A 12,748-nucleotide genomic window follows, 5' to 3' on the forward strand; every position below is an offset into this window, starting at 1 on the left:
ATTTACGTAAGTAAACCACGCCACCACAAACTAAATAGACAATAGACATCAACTCGGTATATTTCTAAAATAAATAATGGTCCATAAAAAACGAATTACAGTTCGTAACTTTTCTAATAAAAATAGTTACAGCTCCTACGCTACCTACCGTTGTAATGTAGGAAATAATATACACTGTTTTTTGAGAACTTAAGAGTCTTAAGACGATACGATACAGGTCAATTCTTCATACAAACGCTCTCGACTATTTCATCCCTGGTTTTTGAAGATAGAGCAATGATTTTTTCGACACAGATTATTATTATTTTTATCTGTGTCGGACCGTTTTGATTTTTTTTGTAGGTATTTTTATTTTAAAAGACGCTAGAGCCAATCAAAAATTTCTAAAAACGGCCTTTTTCAATATGGCTCAAAAAAGGTGTGATACTCAAGATCGGCAACAATTAGCCAAAAAATCTAAACGGTCCGACACAGATTATTTCATTGTTATTTAGATTCTTAAATTTCGTTCCGTTTAAATATTTTTTTTAAGGAGGAAACAGTCGAGAGCGGAACCTCGATTTTAAAGATTTTTTCGCAATATCTTTTAACTGGGTTCTTCTTAATGGACATTTTTTTTTCTATAAATCTAGTTAATAACACTAGTATATTTTACTGAAATTCTCAAATTGAAAGGAGGACTCCTTTCCATTTTAGCATTTTCGCTCCCGTAGCGTCTTAACTACACAGAGACTCGCTGTTATCATTATATCATCTCGTTAAATGATAGTTAAGAAACTTAAGAACATTGATACTTCGCGGTAGTTATTTTATAATTAAGTGCCTCCTATTTGTATTAACTGTTCAACTAGGCTATGACCTATCAAATCGTTTGCTTGACATTTCATATTTTCAATGAAAAAATAAGAATCGACAACTTCTCAATCTCTTGTTACCTTATGCAACAGACAGACGTAATCCTTGCTAAAAAATGATATTCTTGTTGCCTTAAAAATATACAATTTTATATTGATACCTACATGTAAACAATTACGGTCCTTAATAGGAAACTGACCAGCTACAATGATTAATTGAACACGAGGTCATTATTCATACCGAGACACTAACTGCTTTCGATGTCGAGTTAGGTATTGTATCCAAAATCGATTTATCTTAAGCCGAGTCCTCTGTTAGCGGATTCTGTTTAATGGCACGCGTTAATTGGATCTCTTTGGTCGTTATTCATAGATGGGACTCGACGTTACGTTCGCAGCTCCCACTGCGCCAATATAGGAAGTTAACTCTGCATTGCTAACTCCCGCGCTCAATACTATGGGAATTATGCAAATCAGTGGCAATTTATCAACTGGACAGCGGGATGGCTGATCTTAGATTAATTCTGCTTCCCACGTATTTCGAAATGAAACCTATTTCATAACATAAGTACATGCGTAAGTATAACTTATGCTATGAAAATAAGTACGCGTAACTTATTCACCACGGCGACCTTCCCTATTACTTAACCTAGTAAATAGTGCCCCAGTCTACGAGTATATGCCCTATGAAGCAGAAGGTTCCTCGATCTCGGCAGACAATTTATTTGTTAATCGTGAATATGAAATAATTAAATGTCCCTGATTTATCCATATTATGCAGGTAATATGTATTTATCTATCTATTTGAATATCGTCTCTCTGTACTTATAATACCAATGGTACTAGCTTTATTATCGATTTGGGAACTCTCTGTGTAAAACCTCCATTAGACAGATGTAAACAATTTAGTCAATCATTTGAAATTTGTAATGGATGTCAAAAACGAACTGAATATTACGACAATTTTATAGGCATTTACGTAGTCATAACATCTAGATTTAAATGAATGATTTGAGACTTTATCTTTCTGTTGTAGTATACTCTCCTAACGGAAATCCGAGAATTCATGCTACCCGAAGACCGGCCGAGATTCGATGAGCTAGTCTACAGGCGAGGCGACGAACCTCCTGATCACCATTTAAAGGTATGTCCTAGACTAGACACTAACCCGAATAGTCTATATTTGTGACCTACGTAGACGGTAGCAGGTTTTTAGGTGGAACGTTTAGAGATAAACCTTAATGTATCTTTAAACACAAGACGGGACTTTCTTACAAAGGTTTCTTAGCAAAAATTTTGTAACTACAGCATATTTTAGCTGTGCTCATTAGGTTGACTGCTCTGAATAATCTCGTAATCTACGCTCCACCTCCACCTGGACTCACTAATTACAATTTTGCGCTTCGTTAAGAACGGAGACAGCTGCAAGCTCGTTTAAATTTTCTGAGGTTTTTTCTCGATGATGATTAGAGGAAATAAAAAGGAATTGTGGTTTGTGGTAGAGACCGTCCGTTTGAATTAGCAATAAATAGCTGGAAGTAGCGGTGTAATGTAGGTTATATCTCCGAATGGTGTTATGTAGCGCAGGCCATTTCATAGCTTATTTATAGAGGCACGTTTTGCATATTAAGGTTTTCGGTTAGGGAAGATGCGAGACGTGTTAATAATGCATGAGGCGAGGTTGCTGAAGGGTCCCGTTTGTCCGTAGCGCGGGGCCGACCGCCACATGCTGCCGTCCTCGACGATGCACGACTTGCACGACGCGGTAAGTGCACGCGCACTGCGCCCGCATGCTTCTGCTCACTAGTAGTTAGTGCTTTCATTATTTAATGTCTGACTCGATGTTTCGATGTAATTCTTTGCCTTATTGTTGTTAGGTGGTTTTGGGCATACAGCGATGGTTGATTTTAATTTTGGGACTCCATGTTTAGTTCGGTATATCGGTTTAGTAGGTATACACGGCAGTCGTCAACCGCCAGAATTATTAATTTCATCATTCGCTATGTGCCCTGTATTAGAGATTAATGTTAAATAACAATAACCTTAGTGTAATGTTAAAATTTAGCATTTGTTCCCATATAATAATATCCATATAATAATTGTAAAACAAAGGAGATGTCTATAGATCATTTATACATATGTATTTATAACCTCTTGGAAGTCTGCTGAAAGGATATACAAAACTGATTGATGTAGCACGTCTGTTTGGTTTTGATTGCACCAGAAATGTTTGAGGCGTAGGTTAGAGCTAGCATTAGTGGTGCGGTCGGGGCGGCGGGTGTAGTGAGGGTCTGTTCTAGGAGGGGCCGCCGGACGCGCCGCTCGCGGCCGACCACCGCTCGCCCTCCGAGGACTCCGGCCTGGGCCTGCCGCCGCACGACCACGCCTACAGGTACCCACCACCTTCCACGCATTATCCCAGGCCATGCTAATTGTACGTGCATATAATGTTAACCGTGGAAAAGACTATATTTCACTTTTACTTTGACACCCATAATGGCCTTAACGATTTACGGATACTAGATTAATGGGCTGCACTGCTCTACTACGCATGTGTTATATTGAATAACTTTGTTCCAATGTGTACTTTACTGTGCAAACGTTTGGTATACAATTCGACGAGCATTACAATGTAACCTAGAATTGTTATTCGCGGTAGGAAAGTGCAGGAAGTCGTGCGTCATTGGAGCGGCCACCCGCGCACTCTAATGAGCGAGGCGCTAATCCCTCGTAGCCGCCTCTTCTGTAGACGCTTAAACTTGAAAGTACTCTTTAGGTGCGAAATCAAAGGTTGAGTCCTCTTTAAGCGTTCGCTTTCGTCCGCTCTTTTACATCTTAGAGCGAAAATAACCTACCGTTTTTCACAAGCCCTCGCGCCTCGCCCGGCGAACCGAGCATCTCATTGGCGCGGCGCCAACACTTCCACTTTTATTTGCTATCGAAATCGATTACTTTATGGTGGCATGAACGTTCGTATTTACTGTCACCGGCGGTTTTATACCGCTGTCCTGCATCCGAGAGGGTTGGTTTTAAATTTATTGCCCGTAAAAGCGCTCCGCGATAGACTTTTAATCCGTCCTAAAGCACCGTTCAGTTTTCAGTATCAATAAGAATCGCGTTGTTGTTGTTTTAACAAGTTCACCATTTAAATTGATACAATGTACTTTTTTTTCTTAGTAGGCATAACTTGCGTTTGTCTTGGACATAAACGTTTATTCATGACTGACATACCTAAATACCGATAATAGGTTAGATTAAATTTGTGACACGGAGGTCATATTACGATAAGGTAGATACCTACTTACTTGAACAGTAAAAGATGCATAGCCTACTAGGTACAAAAGACAAATACATACATCTTACTAAAACGATATTCCGTGTACTTTAGGTATCCATATCTACCTATCCCTTGTAGGAGTTGTAGGGAAGTTACTCTTATAAAATTAGAATGAAAAACTTTTATTGCATCTAATTTAGATTTATAGTAGTTAGCATATAAATGTGTGTTGACATGTGTTTGTCCCTATAGATTTACTGAATGTGTAGCCATATAGACAGTGACAGTGATGTTGTGTGGACCAGGAGCGGGCGCCCGTGGCGGCCGGCCGACGCGCCGCCGGCTGACGACGACCTGGAACCACCGCACGAGGTGATTTTGCCAGAATTACCTATCTCACACACTTCTGATCAATGTTCTGTCGACCACATTCACTTTTATGCGCCTAGCCTAACGCCGTCCTACGTGTCACTCGCTGAACTCATCTCAAAACCATTCACACTTTTCATAGCGTTATCTACTTAATTGCTATAAGATTAAAACTTGTAGCTCTGAATACTTAGTAAAGCTTTACCTACTACTTATCAAATACATTTTAGTATAGTAGCCTTACGTCTCTTGGTAATTCTCTTTGCAAAGGCGCACTCAGAGAGCTTTTGTAGAGTCGTGTGGTGATTTGGATCGATAGCCATTTTACCTCTGGGATTTGCCGCACAGTGCGTCTCTGCATAATAACTTCCTACTCAACGTTTGCAAGTGACAATGATAGCATAGCTGTATAATATTTAGTGTGGCTGGAGTGGCACCGAGCACCACCACCGAGTAACGTATGCTCACTTCTTGCACGATCGACGACGGCTAGCGAGTAGAATGTCTTTCTCCAACTGTGGCCGTTATTTCCTGAATTAAGCGGTAAATCTGGCAAAATTATTTTGATTATTTGTGGTTTGGGATAATTGGATTTTATATTAATTAACAAAATATTACCCGGCAATAGCGGCCAGTCCTGATAACCTCTTCCTGGGCAATTGTAACCTACTTATGTACCTTCCTACTGAATCGTACAATTCGATATCGTAGTAAGTACTTTTAAATTTCCTCTCTTTCTGAACGTAGATGTTTTCGTGTATGTGTCTTTATTTCTGCTGCTTTATTATTGCTTGTTTTTGCCTACGTTGTTAGAACGTACTTCAAATTGTGTGGTAATATGATGTGGTCCGTAGCATAATATACGAATTAATTATAAGTTAATAATGTTTTAGTTTCATACTTACCTTTCAAAATGCTACTCTTCATTGCTTGCGCAAGTCAATGCGAAAAAATCGGTAGCGATAAGATAATTATCAAAGCAAAATGTTAGATAGGTAGGGTACCTACGTGTTATCTATGACACCTTTGACGCAACGAGCATGATATTTGACCATGACATGAGTAGGTACATTATTGTTTGATTTAATAATTGAATATCAATTTAATTACGAGTAAATAGTTACCTAAATTTTAACTGCACAAACCGCGTAGCATAATTTTTTTATTACTTATATGGAATAGACTTTTCATAGTTGGACACTTAAATGTAGAGGTATATTCACAGCCGGCGTATTATGCTTCCAATTTTATCACTTATCATGTCAAAGTGGATCGAGTATTATAGAGAGTTATGTCGAAGTAAAATGTGTAATCACAGTGCATAAACTGCGATCTCTTGACACGAGCTTAAAACTTTTGAACCTCAGTTTTGACAATTTGGCCCATATTCTAGTTTTAGTCTTTAGGGTTTTAAGATTTAATTTTAAGTTAATTATAAGATTAGATATATTGTTTGTAGTTGTTGCTTAAATGTAATTTGTATTTGATGGTCAAATGAATGCTAAATAAATATTCCCATATTCTTAGCTTGATATATGTTAAAATGTCGAATATTAATATTATCGCCATCTAGCTGAGCGTACCCCAAAGGTGTAATGCCATCTAGGCCACCGTACCTTTTTCTGTATGGTACTGACGAGGTACGTTTTTTTCTTAGACTTTATCTGTCTAGGTGGAGTTGTATATGTCTTTGTCTATGTGGATAAAGTATCTGTCACGCTTTGGCAAGTATGTCAGTGTGAGAGTGACAGATGTCTTATCCACGCCACGTGGATAAGTGATAAAAACGGAAGCATAATACGTCGGCAGGTATGTTGACCTTAATGGTGCTCTAAAATAGTAGTAATAAAATAATAGCGTATCAGGCAAGGCAATAAAAGTAGAATTTTACTTAATAAGTAAACATTGCGAAAGGAATGCGTGTAAATTGCAGATTAATCAAATTATGACATATTAGTTCAGCTGCGAGAGGGGCGTATAACTAGACCGCTGTTTTAGCTTGTTGACTCATCGGCTCGTTGGTCTAGGGGTATGATTCTCGCTTCGGGTGCGAGAGGTCCCGGGTTCAAATCCCGGACGAGCCCGTAGTAACATATTATTTTATTAAATACATTACTCTCAATGCTATACAATAGATATTATATAATATGTTAGGATAAAAATATAGTTTAATTATTTAGCTTATTTTTTGTCAAGCAACATTTTATTATGTGCAGGGTAAATAAAAATAAATATCAAATCAGTGCAGCCGACTAAAATTGATTACATAATCCCCTCATCGATATGTCACTTTAAAATAAATACATTTTCAAATTAAATTCAGTAATTAAATCACAAGAAATTTTAAGTAGTATGTGGGTCCCTCTTACAATATTTTTTTTGTGTTTAAAATGAAAATACTTAAACAAAGAAATAGTTATTCATAAACTAACGCCACTTGGTCTGTGTATTTACGCAATACTTGTCATAAGCAATAAAACATAGATAAAAATAGACAGTATTACTTTTCAAGCAGCGTATCTTCAATGAAATAATTTAATTCGTGATAATGGGCGCGTTTACGAAGTAATGGAAGTTGCGTGCGGACGCGGCGCGTTGGATACGTTTTGGATTTTCACAGCCCCGGCCCTATAAAAATAAACAGTAAACACCAGTGCTTATAGCATCACCAGCCTAATAATGGTCTGGTCACGCCTACCTTCAGTACAAATTTAGGTGCCAAGCTATACTAGAAATGCCGCCGCAGCCAAGACTGACGTTTACTGAATCGCTTGGCACTCGCGCCCCTCGGTGCATTGACGCTAACTTTGCTTTTAAAGACATTGTTATGATACTGACAATAATCCGCTAATGTAATTATTATTAAGGTAATTTGTGTTACATTATGTTTATTAGTTAGGCACAAAGCCGGCTACAATTGATAAATACATGAATTTAATTTAGTTTCGTATGACATTGATGTAAATTCAGTAAGCAAAATGAATTGAGTCACTATGCACTAGGTACACTTTGTGAATTTTCAAATGTGATTTTTTTGTAGCTAAGAAGTAAGCAATGGATTGATGGCTGTGGTGATTCCATATCTTGTCCTTATCTTTATCATTATAATATTGAATACTTCTAAGTTCCTTAAACTATTCAAAACGTTTAGTTTAAAATACTGAAAATAATTTGATGTTATATACTTAAGTGTCTTATCTAGATATTTTTAAACACTGAAGCGAACGAGATCCTAAATGATTTTTCATAACCTTAGTTTTCGTCCGGCGAATTATAATGTATAAGAAATTTTATCAGGCGGCCCAAAAGTTGTAACTATCCTGACACAACTATTGTAGAGTTTATTCCCAGGAGAGAACCCTGACTGGAGTCTCTATGTAAAATTGTACCAACGATTTTATTCAATGTGACTACAATAACTTTCAGGTTGGTAGATAGTTTGCGTACTTACAAAAATGTTTGCTGAACGACGACCTCTTATACCTAATATACAATTCCGTCTTGCAAATGCGTTTTTATAGCAGCTTATTTTGATGCCTCTTTAGCACCTTCTAAACCGTTTGTTTAGATTCGAAACATCAAAAACAATGCTCTTAAATGAAGAAACGAATGAACTAAACTTTAATTTAATTCATACTATTTTTTTTCACGAATATCACGGATTTTTTTAGTTCTTTATTATACGTAAAAAAAAACCCTTATCTCAGCACCTTTATTAGGTACATATATTTATAACTGTAAGGATCAGGTTCACTCTACTTCTTTGTTCGTCGACCGTTATTAATCAAATAAACGTCGTCTCCAGCCATGAAAATGCAGATAAATGGTGCAAATTACAAGGTACAGGTTTCAATTTCCATTTAAACTTTATCAATTAGGGTCACCTATTTTATCTTTATTTTGCGAACTGGCTTTTTGCCAATTAGGTACATTAATATTATTCTCAATGCAGACCATCCTTTTCATTTACCCTCAAACCCAATGATTTATATATTTTAGTGAAATAAATGTGACTGAACAACATTTATTATGAACCAACTCCGATATCTGCAGTCAAACTGTTAAACAGTTTTGCAGGGCCTGTAGGCCTAGCACATGATTGCCGCGAGAGTATGTCGCCGCGAGATAGATCACATGTCTTCTTCTAACTGTATCAATGACATAAGGACGGATAGTCTATCTCGCGGCGACATACTCCCGCGGCAATCCTGTGCTAACCCTGCTGTGATACATTGTAATATTTGTCGACTGTAATATAATAATTCAATAAATAAATAATAAATAATCACAATAAAATGTCTGTTTCATACAATGTAAACATAGTCTGACTCTGAGTTAAGTTAATCCTAATGACGTCAGTAGTATTGCAGAGGCGGAGCCGTTTCGTGACGTCATAAAGATAACACTGCCCTTTAGCCGTTCGGGGGGTTAATGAACTCGACTTGGGCCCTCCGCAAGAATGGGATCTCGGTTTAAATGGGAGCTGTAATTACTATCTTGTCGCAATTTACCGACTTTACGATGCCGCCCTTGTTATCCGGGAGCTAATTATTTATTTTGGGGTGAGCAATTATATTTATACTAGGTTTATTTCCATGATATAGGCAAAGCTAGGCATTTTACCGAAAATGCCTCCTAACTAGGGCTGCCATCCGTCCGGGTTTCCCCGGATTTGTCCTAGTTTGGAGGCCGTCCGGGGGCCGTCCGGGCGGGGTGTCAAGAAGTGTCCGGGGAAAACCCGGACACTTTTCATGTAAGAAAGCACCTCATTGAATTTAAGTATTAACATAATAAAAAAAACCGGCCCAGTGCGACTCAGACTCGCCCACCGAAGGTTACGTATTCGTACAAACTTTCAATAGTTAAAAAAAATCCCATCTCATATAACTGTAATTACTTGCTTGACTAGAAATATAGGTACTAATGAGCATTGTTGTGTATAGTATAGCTCCATATCTCGGTGAATTCTCTAACTAAATTGAGCGACCTCGACCTGTATAGTATGATGATTTTTCAGGGATAATCCAGGATACTAATATTTTGAATGGGAAAGTGTGTGTGTCTGTTTGTTTGTCGGTCTTTCACGGCAAAACGGGGCGACGAAATGACGTGATTTTTTAAGTGGAGATAGTTGAAGCGATGGAGAGTGACATAGGCTACTTTTTGTCTCTTACTAGCCCCTCCACTTCCCTAAAAAGGGGTTAAGAATTTGTAAGGAGCATACCGCAATTTTCGAATTTTACGCGAGGCAAGTCGCGGGAAAAAGCTAGTTCTTTATAATGTTAACTGATTTCGACAGTTTTCACTTTATTTGAAAGATACTGTTTTAGGTAGAATCTCGTATAATTTTGAAAAACGATATGGATGTATAATATGCAAGGGCGGTATGTCGGTAAGATTGAAAGTTGGAATTTAAAAAAAAATGTCAATTTAAAAAAAGTTTCCAAGATAAAGACTCGATTTTATTGTTCCTGTACTATTCAGCCAATGTTTCGTAAAAAAAAAACTCAATTTTTCGTTGGTAAATTTCGGAGAAAAGGGGGCGAGGGGGAAAACGGTATTTTTTTACCGAAATTATTTTTAAAAAATTATAAGAAACTAGCTTCTGCCCGTGGCTTGCTCGCGTTAAATTCGAAAATCGCGGAATTCTCCATACAACCTTTCAAATCGATAGCATAAGTAGTTCTCGAGGTATTTACGAGTAGTAATGTGACAGACGGACAGAGTCGCATCATATCATATGGGTTCCTTTTGTACCTTTGTGGTACGGAAGTCGGAACCCTAAAAAGAGATAACTCTTATTTTTTTGGAAAAATTTTTTTTTGTTCTTGTTTATTGCAGATTACACATTGTGTGAAATTAAAAAATAAATGGATCAAAATTAAAGGTCCTGTTTTTAGGGTTTTTAAAAATATTTTCGGACTCGTCCGGAGAAAAAATGCGATTTACGCCAAATGTCCGGGTTTTTTGAATCTTTGTCCGGGTTTGGCGAAATTCGAGATGGCAGCCCTACTCCTAACTAAAGTGTTCGTAAGTCCTTCGCAGTTTATGAAATATATCATACTTAGTTATGTTATCCCTTATTTGCCAAGAGTGGCACTGCAGCTTTAGTAGTTTCATGTGTTCTGCCTACCCCTTTATGGGATACAGGCGTGATTGTATGTATGTTGTATGTATGTATGTAGTTATGTTATGCCTTTAGATACTGACACAAAGCAGGCACGTAGGTATAACGTCAAACCACTCGTCGATTAATCATAGTAATATCCAAGAATGATGTGTGCGTACAACACACGTACGTTAGTTGGTAGTAATAGCCATCATTACTAGGGCACACAGGAGCATCCCCCCAGGGTGCTCGTTACGGCTCTACGGCGCTACGCCTACGCCGCGGCTCTACCAAAACAAAGCACACAAACAAATGTAGCATCACGTTCTATGAAAGCTGAACTAGGTCAAAAACTTTGGGGCGAAACACAAGCAACAAAAAAGTAATCAAGCGTTGCCGAGAAGTGAAACCAAAAAACCAGTTAAAAAGGAGAGTAATTTATCATTTGACATTTAATTTCGTATTATACTCCAGGGCTAGTCCCAATGGTGGCGTAACTTCTGTAGAAATCTCTTCACATTTAGGCTCTTTTCATACCCTAAGCGGCAGCGGCTCGCTCCACTTAAAGCCGCACGACGTTTTGACTCTAAAGGGACAACTTTTCGTTTCATTCCGACTTTTCCTACTTTTGTAATGTTTTCTTTGTAATGTTACAAAAGTTTCGGCAAATTAAATAGGGCCTCGGTAACAACTTAAGCGCATAAGTAAGTAGAACTCTTCTTCGTCGTATTTTAAAACTTTGTTAAGCGTGGACTTCAAGGGGATAGAAATGAAAATTTATTTTCTTTTGCGCTAGTGAGGGGAAAATATATAATATTATTTTCCCCTCACTAGCTCGGAAACACGTGTTTTGTCCTTTAATACCAGCGGGTAAAAACGCATTTTATCCACTAGTGGGTAAAGTAATTTGACCTTAAATAAAGTCAAATTAACTGCTTTAAAATTGATAAAAGTAGGTGAATCTAGTAATAAAGATGATTTACCACTTACCACCTGTGGAACAACTGGAAGCAGGGATAAACGCATTTTTTGCGTTGTAGTTTCCTCGCTATAGTGAGGGGAAAAGTTTTGTGTTACACTCGGGTGCAAATGTATTTTACTTCTCGTGTGTTAAAAAACTCGCAAGTTCAGGATTCTATTCTCGAACCACTCGCTTCGCTCGTGGTTCAACTATAGAATCCTTTCACTTGCTCGTTTTTAAATTCCACACTCGGCGTTAAAATACAACTTTGCCCCCTTGTATAACAAATAACTATAAAAAAAAAATCGAAACTGCCTAACTTTACAATCAATCAAGGTAACATAGTATCGATGTTACGCATAAATATAGGTACGTTAATTTTTTTTTTTTTAATTTATTAAAGAACAAACAGTCATACAATATACATATGTAAACTTAGCTATATTGCCAAAATTTAATTAATTATAGACCTATAGTTCTCCAATTTACAAAAATCGAGTTACAATAAGAGTATTAAAGTATATTTATTACCTACTATATGATAGGCAGTGTAGTTAAATACATTAAGAAGTGTAAGAGAAATTAATTCAAAATGGAAGTACAGTCTGAATACTTATAATATAGGTACTAATTATTTTTATTTTAATAGAGAATATACGGCACTTTTAAAGAGTCCTAGTGAACTGCCAAACAAATCTGCGTCCATACAAGTTTCGTTATACTGCTTACATGCGCGCCCTATATATGAATGCTGTGCATATTTTGTTCTACTGTTAGGAATGCTAAATAATGCCTTACTGCGACAAGTACGTTCATTTATCCTTATGTACCCATAATAATATCAATATATTATTGCGATGTACACATGTGCGTCCTCGTATAAGTATACACCGTACTCGTATCAATATACTATATGGTCGTCGACTGTATACAAAACACACAACTACAAGACCGTTTCTTCGTGGCGAATCTTGACTGTAGGCTAAAGCAGGCTTACTTTCTTATTCAAATCCAGAAGTCAAACAAGAAGGTGCTCTTTCTCAATAGGCTAAAGATATGTCCACACTGTCCACAGTCCACACTGCAGAAACCTAAAACCATATTTGGTTTAATGTTTCGCGGATTCCAGATAATTACTTATATTATACATATATTTCAACAGCGTTTGGGTGTGTATC

General features: G+C 37.3%; 1 protein-coding gene and 1 non-coding gene across 8 annotated transcripts in view; both read left to right on the forward strand.

The window, feature by feature from the left end:
• The window catches only part of LOC125226786 (whirlin), a 137,763-nt gene that overhangs the window by 85,676 nt on the left and 39,339 nt on the right, over positions 1–12,748 (forward strand). For 3 of the 7 annotated variants that reach the window (XM_048130874.1, XM_048130875.1, XM_048130876.1), the window contains exons 11-14: positions 1,891–1,998; positions 2,563–2,619; positions 3,155–3,246; positions 4,437–4,503. In XM_048130874.1, the coding sequence (XP_047986831.1) occupies positions 1,891–1,998; positions 2,563–2,619; positions 3,155–3,246; positions 4,437–4,503 (324 nt within the window). The remainder of the gene's footprint in view (positions 1–1,890; positions 1,999–2,562; positions 2,620–3,154; positions 3,247–4,436; positions 4,504–12,748) is intronic. The other 4 variants (XM_048130877.1, XM_048130880.1, XM_048130879.1 and 1 more) reach the window with 2 other exon arrangements.
• Trnap-cgg lies at positions 6,513–6,584 on the forward strand. Its single transcript has one exon. It is a non-coding gene; the product is annotated as a tRNA-Pro (tRNA).

This window comes from Leguminivora glycinivorella, chromosome 6 (genome assembly GCF_023078275.1).
Source record: "Leguminivora glycinivorella isolate SPB_JAAS2020 chromosome 6, LegGlyc_1.1, whole genome shotgun sequence".
Lineage (NCBI taxonomy): Eukaryota > Metazoa > Arthropoda > Insecta > Lepidoptera > Tortricidae > Leguminivora > Leguminivora glycinivorella.